Source organism: Trachemys scripta, chromosome 1, assembly GCF_013100865.1.
Source record: "Trachemys scripta elegans isolate TJP31775 chromosome 1, CAS_Tse_1.0, whole genome shotgun sequence".
Lineage (NCBI taxonomy): Eukaryota > Metazoa > Chordata > Testudines > Emydidae > Trachemys > Trachemys scripta.
The window spans coordinates 331,430,403-331,442,816 of record NC_048298.1 but is presented as its reverse complement, the minus strand read 5'-3'; the positions used below and the strand labels follow the sequence as shown (position 1 = coordinate 331,442,816).

At 45.1% G+C, this 12,414-nt stretch overlaps 1 protein-coding gene across 3 annotated transcripts in view; it reads right to left on the bottom strand.

Annotated features, from left to right (window-relative positions):
• LOC117871289 (glycerophosphodiester phosphodiesterase domain-containing protein 5-like) overlaps positions 1–12,414 on the bottom strand; it is an 83,463-nt gene that overhangs the window by 25,564 nt on the left and 45,485 nt on the right. For all 3 annotated transcript variants that reach the window (XM_034759120.1, XM_034759121.1, XM_034759122.1), the window contains exons 4-5: positions 10,398–10,491; positions 2,117–2,176 (exon numbers count right to left, since the gene is read on the bottom strand). In XM_034759120.1, coding sequence (XP_034615011.1) covers positions 2,117–2,176; positions 10,398–10,491 — 154 coding nt within the window. The remainder of the gene's footprint in view (positions 1–2,116; positions 2,177–10,397; positions 10,492–12,414) is intronic.

Sequence of the window (12,414 nt, the reverse complement as noted above, 5' to 3'; positions counted from 1 at the left end):
TTTCTATCTTTATGAGCTTGATCATCTGAACTGACCTAGTTGAATTAGGTTAGGTCTACACTACATTGTAAATCTGGCCTCAGACTCAGGTTTGAGCCCAAATGGACCCCAACCATTCACACACAAATCTTTCTGACTCAGGTCAGCCAGCACTCAGGACTCAGGTCCTATTACACAGCTGGGGGAGGAAGGGTCCAAGCCCAAGTCCCTCTGTGACTCAGATCCAAGCCCTGTCATTTTGCAGTGTGGACACAGCTCAGAAGGTCTGCATGGTGGAGTACGGATGTTAGCATGGCTGTCAGACCCCCAAGTCCAGCAATCGCAAACTCAGGTTTACAATGCAGTGTGGACGCTAACGCATAGGCTTGGAAACACCAAGTCCACAAATGTGGGTTCCACAGACGTGAGTTTACAATTCAGTGAGACATACTCTTAGAGGCAAAGAGACCTCTAAGGAGAAACACTGAGTGACAGATCTGTTGTTAATAATGGCTAGGTTATCTCTTTGGTCAGGGATGCTACCCCATGTTCTGGGTGTCTCTAAGCCTCTGACTGCCAGATGCTGGGACTGGATGATAGGAGATGGATCACTTGATAATTGGCCTGTTCTGTTCATTCCCTCTGAAGCACCTGGCATTGGCTATTGTTGGAAGACAGAATACCGGGCTAGATGGACCATTGGTCTGACCCAGTATGGCCGTTCTTAAGCTATCGATTTTGGCCAAGGATGGCTCAGGTCAATCACCTACGGCATGTCAGCGCTGCAATGTAAATGCAGGCTTCAAACTCGGGCTCAAGCCTAACCCCCTTTCCGTATACACACCAATCACAGTAACCCAGGGTTTGGACCTAAGGTCCCAGGACTCCACGGGGTGGAGGGTCCGAGCCTGACTCAAGCTGGTAGCCAGGGTTCAAGCCCTATTGCTTTGCAGCATAGATGCAGCCCCACTGTGAGTTTGCTCTGGGAATCTGCCCAAAGTATCCCATAATCCCACGGGCAACTTTCTTTGTTCTCCAGACAGTCAAGTTTGGTGGCTAGTCAAAGGGCTACAGCGGCCACATTGGGGGATGGTGCTAGGAAGTCTGGGATATGGGTGGTTGGACTTGGGCCTGCATAATGTGAACATGCTGGAGCCTCAGGCTGGAACTCAGGGTTCAACAATTCCTAACCTGGAGTTACAAATGAGTGTAGATTCTCAAGCCCTAGGTCAGGAGTCAGCAACCTTTCAGAAGTGGTGTGCCGAGTCTTTATTTATTCACTCTAATTTAAGGTTTCCCGTGCCAGTAATACATTTTAACGTTTTTAGAAGGTCTCTTTCTATAAGTCTATAATATATAACTAAACTATTGTTGTATGTAAAGTAAATAAGGTTTTTAAAATGTTTAAGAAGCTTCATTTAAAATTAAATTAAAATGCAGAGCCCTCCAGACCGGTGGCCATGACCTGGGCAGTGTGAATGCCACTGAAAATCAGCCTGCATGCCATCTTTGGCACGCATGCCATAGGTTGCCTACCCCTGCCCTAGGTTAACAAACCCAGGGTCGGCTAACCCCAGTTCTACTAACCCTGGGCTTACATTGCAGTGTTGACGTACCTGCTATTAGCTGGCTCAAGGTATCACAATGTCATAAACTCAAATTATGAGGGGGTGCTAATATCACCTGTAATCCATCCTGATTTTTTCAGTCTCTGGGTGATTTTACCAGTGAATTTTAGGGTTCGATTGGCTGACTTGGAGAATTACATTCTCTGTCTACCCAGGAGCACATACAAAAATGATCAGCAGCAGTACACACTTCCTCATGCTGCTCATACCACATGTACTCTTAAATCAATTGGATTTAAGAGCACTAATTCTCACTTTCTGTCTGCAGAGATGTCAGCCATTTTGTTTACAGAGTCACTGCAGCCAGTTACAAAGGAGATGCATACATTGTGCTCTCTCCTGAAGCCTTTCCTTTTGTTTTTGTTGTTTAAATTCCTTAGCCTTGAAGAGAATAGTCAAGTTAGACTGAAAATGTGTTTTGGTCTTTGGGTAGAGAACCATCCCATAATTGATCTTAATTGTTGTAAAGTGTGGCTACAAAAGTTGCTGGAATGACTCAAATATCCCACCTTGTGACTCCAGTGCAGGTACAACTGCTGACCTTCTGATAGCAAACACACTGCTAGAACCTGGGAAATCAAATGGAAAACCATCACATTATCACATGGTTAAACACTGCCCAGTGACTTCAGGCCTCAGGATCAGAGATCTGCGTAGGCAGATGTAGAATTATATTGCATAGAAAAGTCACTTTGAATGAAAATTCCCAAATCTGATATTGCACAAGGAGAAACCATTTATGTGCTATACCAACAAAGCCTGGCTGGGATGATTTAGTTGGTGATTGGTCCTGCTTTGAGCAGGGGGTTGGACTAGATAACTTCCTGAGGTCCCTTCCAACCCTGATATTCTATGATTCTATGATTATAACACTATTTTCTTCCCATTCTTCCCATTATGTCAGTTTGGACTTGGGATGTACACAGTTCAATATGACCCTAATCAGCCCTAATCTGTCTGACCACCGCTCCCTATTAACCAAAAGTCAGTCATGCTCCCTGGTAGCAAATGTGCACTGTCCTCTACATACCCACTCATCCAAACCCACAAGCTTCTGGAGATTCCCATTGTCTCAGTAACCCACACGGACACAGCAGATCCATAAATCTGAGCACTGTTTGAACTACAGGCCCCAGTCCACCAGCTTAGATGCAGCAGAAGAATCATAAACCTCTCCATGTGGTGTAGCCACCAGAGGAGGACAAATAGCCACACTGCGTTAGCATGTGGTTACATCTTCAAACCCCTTTGGTTGATCAGATTTGTACTGGATATAGGAAAATATGATCTATTGCCCTTAGCACCACTAAGACCTTTTTTCTTCTACCCAAGTCTGGAATTATACTATAATTAGACCATCTCTATCCAACTTTCGGGGCGGGGAGGAGGGAGGAGAAAATTGGTCTGGGAAACGGATGGCTGTTGAATTAATTGAAGCTGGATGTCTGGAAAAATTACACTGAAGTGGACCGATGGAGAGGATCTTTGCACAGACAGTAAATGCTTTGTTGTGCGATGCTTTGCTCAGCGAGAGGGGACTGGTGGAAAGAAGAAAGTTTGCAGCAGTGATTCAGAATAAGTGAGGAGAAGGCCAGGGCGCTGTGGTCGAGATTAGTCATTCAGGGAGATGACAAAACACTTCCAAACCAAACCAGTGCAGCTAGAGCTGGTTACCAGTCACACAGAATTGTTCCACTCAAACAAGGGCTTCAGTGTGTTCAGTTCTTGGATGGGACAAGCCATCAAGGTAGAACATCAAGGCAGAAACTTTGCTGATCTGCTTCCCTACTGGAATCATGTGCATCACATGATAGGGAACAAATGGACAACATGGCGGCGTTACTTGGAACCTTGGCCAAAACCACTTCCCACAGAAATCTCACAGCTTTTTCCATGACAGAGACCATGGAAGTTCAAGTCAATATAGACAGAGACCATGGAAGTTCAAGTCAGCATAGTTCAAAGTCAAAATAAGACACTCCCCCCCACACACACACATCAGTTGGGGCAATTAACAATTGAAAAAGATTGCCAAGTGGAGTGGTAAATTCTCCATCCGTTGGAGTCTTTATGTCATGGCTGGATATCTTTCTTAACGATATTCTGCATGGAAAGTCTATAGCCAGTGTTATGCAGGCGGTCAAAGTAGATGATCATTATGGTCTCTTCTGGCCTTTCCAACTATGAAATCTATTAGATCTCTCTCTCTTCATTGATCAGCACATTGATCGAGGTTGGTTCAGAAGTAGACCAGACCCAGGTAGGGAAACAAGCTTGGTTTACTGCAAAATATCACGTACTGCCTTCCACCAAGCACACAATTATGGCAATGAAGATATTTACAAGGGTAAGGTGTCAGAGTAAGATAGACAGGGATAGTTCTGTATATGTTATCTACTAATTACAGAGAGTATTAGGAGCTTGAACTCCTGGGGCCTACTAGCAACTCTGCCAGTGACTTGCTGTGTCTCCTTGGGCAAGTCATTTAACTTCCCTGGGCATCAGTTTGCCCATCAAGCATAATAGATTAAACTACCCTTCAGGGCTGTTGTGTTGAAAGGCTGGATTACTTGCACTGGAGATCTCTGGATGAAAGAACAGGACCATACCGTCAGGAATACAGATTTATGGGAACACATGTTCTTTGCCAGAGGACTGTTTTAGTTCTCTCACACATTTCCTCTTGACCCAGACCCAAAGACAGAACTGGACCCTACATTGCTGTACCAATTCTCTTCTGCCCCTGGATGCTGCACTCACCCACGCTGCCTCTGTTGCTTCTTTCGCCATGGACAGGCACCCAGAAGGGGTGTATATTAGACAGGCAGGTAGAAAAGGGAATTCCTGGCCAGGGGAGGCAGGGCAGGACTGGCTCTGGCTGAGAGTCCCAATGAAGCCCCTTCCCCTGACCAGCCATATACTCTTCTTCCTCCCTGTCACAGTGCTCCTATAGGTCTCCTCAAACTCTTCAGAACTGGATAACTAAGTGTTTGGTATTTTTCGTTGTTCTGGAGGGTTAAAATGTGGCTTAACAGCCCTGTTTTTAGGCACACGTACTGCAAGGCACTTCTTGTCGCCCTGCAGTTTCAGAGACCCCAGGCCCTGAGCCAAGTCTCAGGCCACTCTAATTAATCCCCCTTCACACAGAAAAGACAAAATCTTGGCCAGTCACACTCGCGCGCACGCACGCACACACACACACACACACAGGCAGCATCAGCAAGACAGCTTCATTGCTTAAAGCTGATCTGGCAAAGAGAAATATCAGTGTTGTGCTCTCTCTTTTACATGTTCAGGCTTTGTAAAGAAAACCTAGAATTAATTCTTAGTATTATTTTTACCTGAGTTTTTTAATCTTGGAAATCCTTAGACATGTGATAAATGTCATGTCACATCTTCCCTGGCTTGGAAGACCTACTGAATGGCTGTGGGAGCTTATCCATCTTTAACAGAGAGAGATTTTCTTCCAACTGTTGGTTAGGCATGTGAGTTAAACAGGCATTAATAAAAAAACAGCAAATGGAGAGGTTAAACACTCTTGCAGAAAACCCTTTCATTTAATCAGGCTTCACCTTCCCAGGTAGCTCTGATAACATAATCCTGCTAGTTTTCTAGTCCTCCATAGTATTTCTTCCTGGAAAAACAGGTAGACTAGACATGAGGTGCTAAAAAAAAAGCTGCAACCACCAAAACATCCTCACACTTTTTGAGGTGGAAAGGAACCCTTCAGACTACACCTATAAAAATAAAAAACCCCTCAAAGAACAAAAAAAACAAAAAGAGAGTGTGGCCACAAATCCATTTTATTTTCCTTCACAGGCCACTTTGAAGGCCAGGAGTTGCCTCTTGGCAATGGCTCACCGCACACACTGTAGGCCTTGTCCACACTAGAAAGTTGTCCCATTTTAACTAAATTGGTATAGTTAAAGGGGGGAACCTTCCCTGATGTGGATCCAGTTATATCAGTATAGATTATCAGAGGGGTAGCCGTGTTAGTCTGGATCTGTAAAAAGCAACAGATAGTCCTGTGGCACCTTTAAGACTAACAGATGTATTGGAGCATAAGCTTTCGTGGGTGAGTGCCCATCCGACGAAGTGGGCATTCACCCACGAAAGCTTATGCTCCAATACATCTGTTAGTCTTAAAGGTGCCACAGGACTCTCTGTTGCTTTTTATCAGTATAAGAGGTGCCTTATACTTGGTACAGCTATTCCTGTATAAGAAGGAGAATAAGGCTTTGTCTACACTGCCAATTGAACGACAAAACTTTTGACGTTCACAGGTGCTTAAAAAAAGCCCCCCCCGAAAGACAAAAGTTTTGCTGCAGCAAGTGGCAGCGTAAACGGCTCATTGTCGGCAGGAGCGCTCTCCTGTCAACAACGCAAACCCCGCTCGTAGGGGGTGGAAGTATGTTGGCCACAAAAGTGCCAACAAACAGCATTTATACTGCCTGACTTTTAGCAACATGGTTGTGTCGACACAGCCGTGTCGCTAAAAGCTGTGTAGTGTAGACAAAGCCTTAGCTATACGGCACCTCTAGGGTGAAACCTTCTTAGGAGATGGAGGTTGATAGGTGTGAACTCACCCTTCAGTTAACAGAACTTCAATTAAGCATAAGCCTCCCTAAGACAAAAGGTGTGCGAACCAGTCCACAAGTTTTTAGTGAGTATTGTTTTGTGTGGGTGGGTGGGAAGGCAAAACATAAAGAGGAGGCAAGAAAGAGTGGAAAGAGAGACAGCCTGAAGGAGCAGCTGAAAGCCCGGTGGCTGACACAGGAAGAAACCTGGGAAGAGGTTTTTGGGTGAGGGGTGCAGGCTAAAAGAGTGCTCTAGGTGCCGTGAGCAAAAGGAGCTGTTTCCTGCTGTTTGATTCCTTCTGAGGCTAGGTCTACACTACCCGCCTGAATCGGCGGGTAGAAATCGACCTCTCGGGGATCGATTTATCGTGTCCCGTCGGGACACGACAATCAAGCCCCGAATCGACGCTCTTACTCCACCAGCGGAGGTGGGAGTAAGCGCCGTCGACAGGAAGCCGCAGAGGTCGATTTTGCCGCCGTCCTCACAGCGGGGTAAGTCGGCTGCGATACATTGAATTCAGCTACGCTATTCACGTAACTGAATTTGCGTATCTTAAATCGACTCCCCCCTGTAGTGTAGATGTAGCCTTAGTTCAGTGATACAGAACTTTGTACACTTCATATCTAAACAAAACTGCAAAGACATACCCGATTACCTCCAATTTCTACTCCCGCCTGGAACACCCATAGGGCCCCAAACTTTGACTAGCCACTTGGGTCAAAAGGTGCAACAATACCAATGGCCTTGTCTACATTTAAAAGGGTTTGCTAGTGTAGAGCTATACTGGCAACCCCTACTTTGCAGTGATGCGTAAAAACAGGTGTCTCAAACTCCATTTACCTTAGGGCCAGTGCCAGTCCTCAAATCCTCCCAGTGGGTCAATAATGTCACTGAAGATGGTGTTCAGAAAAGAAAACGTTTATATTGTATTTTTTATTTCGAACTTCTTAGAAATAATAAAACTATCATACAACTTTATACAATTCTTCACCTGCCAGAGAGTTTTAGTGTTTGCCAGACACCTGGGCAACGCTTCAGTTCTGTCAGTTTGTTGATGTTTGGCCGCAGTGACTGAGCAGTTGAAACCTTCGGGATTGCAGCAAAGTGTGCGTCAGATAGTTGTGTTCGGTATTTTGACTTGTTTATATTCATTGTGGAAAAAAGTGATGCTGCCTCCATGACTGATTCTGCCTGGCAACTAATGATGCTGCCTCCATGGCTGACTCTACCCGGCGACTAGTGATGGTATCTCTGTCCCTCTCCCCCAGCCAATGGGAGCTGCAGGGGGCGGCGCCTGCAGCAGACATTGCCAGCAGCATGTCTGCCTGCATCTCTCGTCCGCAGTGGGGAGGTTCTCAGGCTGCAGATGGCCCGTGGGCCAGGACTTTGAGAACCCTGCTTAAAACAGTTCCCTGAATGCAATAAGCTATACTGGCAAAAGGACTTTTTGCTGGTATAACTGCATATTCACTAGGGTTTTTGCCAGCACAGCTCTGTTGTTAGGGCTGTTATTTTTCACACTCCTAATGGAGATAGCGACATAGACAAAAAATGTAAGTGTACACTTAGCCGTGTCTACACTACAGCGGCACAGCAACAGCACAGCAGCTGTGTCTCTGAAGTGCTGTAATGTAGACACTTCCTACATCAACAAAAGAGGTTTTTCCATCCATGTAGGCAATCCACCTCTCCAAGAGGTTGACCTACCTGCATCTACAGTGGCGGCTAGTTTGACCTAACTATGGCGCTCACGGCACAACGTTTTTCACAGCCCTGAGCAACATGCCTCGGCTGATCTAAGTTTTAGGTGTGGACCAGAACCAAGCTAATCCAACTGTGTCCACATTAGGGGTTGTAGTGATGTAACTCTATTAGTAAAAAAAAAGTCACCCACCTAACCAATATAGTCATACTGGTATAGAGCCTGTGTAGCCAGGCCTAAGGGTTTGATACTGCAAGTCAATCTATTTCCAAAACGTGGGAATTCATGTCTCACCTTATAGAGCTGTCACACACTCAGAGATGCTTGTCAGTCAATGAACACTATCGGTGACCTATGCCCTGCAGCGGTTCAGCTGCATTGTGCCCTTAGAAAAATACTTTGGGGTCGGGGGGCAGAAAAGGTCTGTTTTAATCGCGGGCTCTGACTGAAGCAGCTCTGGACGGTTACGTCTGTGGCGATAAAAGCGTTCACTTGGTTAGTACTAAACTGGAGCAATCCTGTGCTTGACAGAAGGAGTCGGATTTCAGAATTGCAGCGGTAAGGTGCAGGGAGCTGTTTCTTTCCCTCAAGCAGAAATGGCAGCGTGTTTCGAAGCAGCAGCGGTATGGGGGTTTTTTTCCTTGATTACTTTCTATGTTCTTGTTTCCTTCTTATCCTAATCCTGTTTACTTCGGGGCTTATTGCCTCCCGGCACCCACTGCTCTTCCACATAGATGCATGGAGCAATATCACCAAATTAGACACAGTTCTGCAGCAAGTAGGGCAAGTGCCATTAGAAACACTCTGCAGCGGCTTCTGTAAAGCAATACAGTCCCGGACTAACTGGCACTAGCTAGCTGAAGAGACACGTTAGGTATCCCTCTAGCTCCCATCACCACAGTATCTGAGCACCTCACCGCCTTTAAGTCAATCTATTTCCAAAACGTGGGAATTCATGTCTCACCTTATAGAGCTGTCACACACTCAGAGATGCTTGTCAGTCAATGAACACTATCGGTGACCTATGCCATGCAGCGGTTCAGCTGCATTGTGCCCTTAGAAAAATACTTTGGGGTCGGGGGACAGAAAAGGTCTGTCTTAATAGCAGGCTCTGGCTGAATGTCTTTAATGTATTTGTCCCCTGTGTGGTAAGGCAGTGCTATTATCCCCATTTTAAGGTGAGGAACTGAGACACAAAAAGACTAAGTGATGTGACCAAGGTTGCACAGGAAGTCTGCAGCAAAGCAGGGAATTGAACCTGGGTTAATAGACCTCAGGATCTAGGGCATCAATGTGTTGCACCAACATCACCTTCATGAAGTATTTATATTTGCACCATTGCTAAGCAGGAGAGCGGTTACCGTTTTCCATTTATGTCGTGGTAGCACCTAAAGCCACAGGCAAGTAGGGCCCCTATTTGCTGCCTTTTTTTATTTACAATGTTAGAATAAAATGTTATAATTTATTTGTACTACAGTACTGCCCAGAGCCCAGTCGTGAATCAGGACTTCATTGTGCTAGGCGCTGTATAAACACAGAACAAAGTATGCTCCCTGTCCTGAACAGCTAACAATCTCCGTATAAGAGGAGAAGGACAACAGATGAATGCAACAAATAGATGAGGACCAGCACAAGGAAACGAAGAGATAAGAATAATGTAGATCATTAGTGGCATAGATGAGACCCGGATGTAACCTCAGATCTGAGTCAAATATCTGAGACTAAACCAGTTTCTTGGGTTTTAGTTCTAGATCTAGAAGGTGGCCATTTTCTGAATCCATTTTGTTGTTAAGGGTTTTGCTTTGTTTTGTGGGAGTGGGGGGTGGGGAGAGAAGATGGTAGAAATTTCAGGACAACAACATCTAGTCTCGTAACAGTTCCACCACTGTGAACAGTGGAAATCACGCAAGATCAGTGCCTCTTGCAATATGTCCACCTACTGTCGGACAAAAATCTCAGGAGATCAGTTAGGATCTCATGAGATTTTTGAAAGGTAAGATCCCATCTGATTTTTGCAGTTGTGAGCATAATTTTCAGGAGGGCTGTTTGTGAGGGTGTGCACCCTTTTTGTTTAAATCTGTAGCAGGAAACCAGGCAGGGGAGGGACGGGGTATGTTTCTAATTAGAAGGTCTACAGTAATAGAGAGAGAAGCAAAACAGTTTTAGAGATAATGCTTTCTGCACTCTAATGAATGTCCTTGTTCAGGGTTAGAAGAAGAAAAGTGATTCTTTCTGTGATTCTTTACCATTGATGCTTGACTCAGTTTTTAATACTTTTGTGCTGTCAAACCCAAACTTTAGCCGAGACTAAATGTGGGATGCAAACACCATTTGCTTGGTCCATAACTTGCCCAGATAGCAAGTGTGAAAAATCAGGATGGGGGTGGGGGGGCAGTAATAGGAGCCTATGCAAGAAAAAGCCCCAAATATCGAGACTGTCCCTATAAAATCGGGACATCCGGTCACCCCACTATCAGGCAACAGCACTGTTTAAAGATAATGTTACTTACCAGTAACAGTGTGATGTAGGTAAACAAGACTGCAGCTAGAATCAGAAGAAGAACAGACCAGAGAAACCAGTGGCCTACGTTTCCATAGTTGTACCTAAAATGCAATAAAATCTTGTAAACTGTCTGCAATTATTAAGAGTTACATTTAAATAAATGTAAGTAATAAATTCCCTTCCATCCCCCCACACTCCCCTCCTGAAGGAATACAGCTATGCATTTTCTACTAGGAGGAAACATGTTCATCTAATGGAATCCACCTTCATAAAACTGGAGTGACCATAACACAAATGGCCAGGTAGGGATACAATGTATTTCTGTAAAAAGCAACAGAGGGTCCTGTGGCACCTTTAAGACTAACAGATGTGTTGGAGCATAAGCTTTTGTGGGTGAATACCCACTTCATCAGAGGCAAGTAATGGAAATTTCCAGAGGCAGGTATAAATCAGTATGGCGATAACGAGGTTAGTTCAATCAGGGAGGGTGAGGTGCTCTGCTAGCAGTTGCTGTGAACACCAAGGGAGGAAAAACTGTTTCTGTAGTTGGATAGCCAATTCACAGTCTTTGTTTAATCCTGATCTGATGGTGTCAAATTTGCAAATGAACTGGAGCTCAGCAGTTTCTCTTTGGAGTCTGGTCCTGAAGTTTTTTTTGCTGTAAGATGGCTACCTTAACATCTGCTATTGTGTGACCAGGGAGGTTGAAGTGTTCTCCTACAGGTTTTTGTATATTGCCGTTCCTGATATCTGACTTGTGTCCATTTATCCTCTTGCGTAGTGATTGTCCAGTCTGGCCAATGTACATAGCAGAGGGGCATTGCTGGCACAATGTATTTCTGAGCACTGGTCCAAGAGCATCGCTCAGACAAGCTTGCTGGTCCTGAGAGTATTGGATTGATCCAACAAAGTGTTTCTAATCCTGACAGGCTACACAATATTGGAACTTAATGACATCATTTGGAGTAATATCTTGTTTCCCTGCCACATCCGCACCCCACTTCATCTTGACATTACTTAACTAGCCAATCCCTTACAAACTACTCGCCTTATGTGTCCCTTGGAATTCCTTGTTTTCACCTTTATATGAAGTCTTGGTTTCTACCACTAGCTTTTTAAGACAAGGCCCAACAACACAATATCAGAATTCAGCTTTCTTTGCAACTGGTCCATAAACATGATACTTCTGGCTGGGCTAGATGGTGCCTTTCCACAATGAACCACTCCATTCCCACCCCTTTAAACAACCAAAAATGCACCAATTTGGGGCTGGGTGGAGAAAGGCACAGGGGTTTTTTATTTACTTTCAGAACTCGTAAAGCACCCAGAGACCAAAATGTTGAGCCAAGTATACTGTAAATGCCCAGATTAAGATTAGGAGAGGGGTGCTGCACAGACAGTTAGTGACCCAAATAAATAACAATGTTACAGTTTTCCCCCCAATCTTGGAGTTCACTGAACTCTGATTGGTTCTAGGTGTCTAATTTGCATGATCACTTCATGCATATTTCAGAATGCAAGGATTTGCATAGTCATCCGCTGATTATTTCTCAATTTGCTGTGAACAGGCAAATCGCTCAACTCCAATTGGCTATGATAATCCTTCTGCTCTGCTGGATTCAAAATTGAAGCTGTTTGACAAACACAAAGTTGCCTTCCCAGCTTGACCTTTTTAGATGAAGCAAAAAAAAACCAAGAGAAGAAGCACGGAAAAAAACAGTCTTTTTGTTCATTTCATTATATATATATATATGGAGATATACCTATCTCATAGAACAGGAAGGGACCCTGAAAGGTCATTAAGTCCAGCCCCCTGCCTTCACTAACAAGACCAAGTACTGATTTTGTTCCAGATCCCTAATTGGCCCCCTCAAGGATTGAACTCACAACCAGGGCCGGCTCCAGGCACCAGCCCACCAAGCTTGTGCTTGGGGCGGCACCTGGAGGGGGGCGGCGCGGCGCTCCGGCCCCCGGGGAGAGCGGGGCCACGGCCGGGCTCGCCGCCCTCCCCCCGGCGCTCTGGC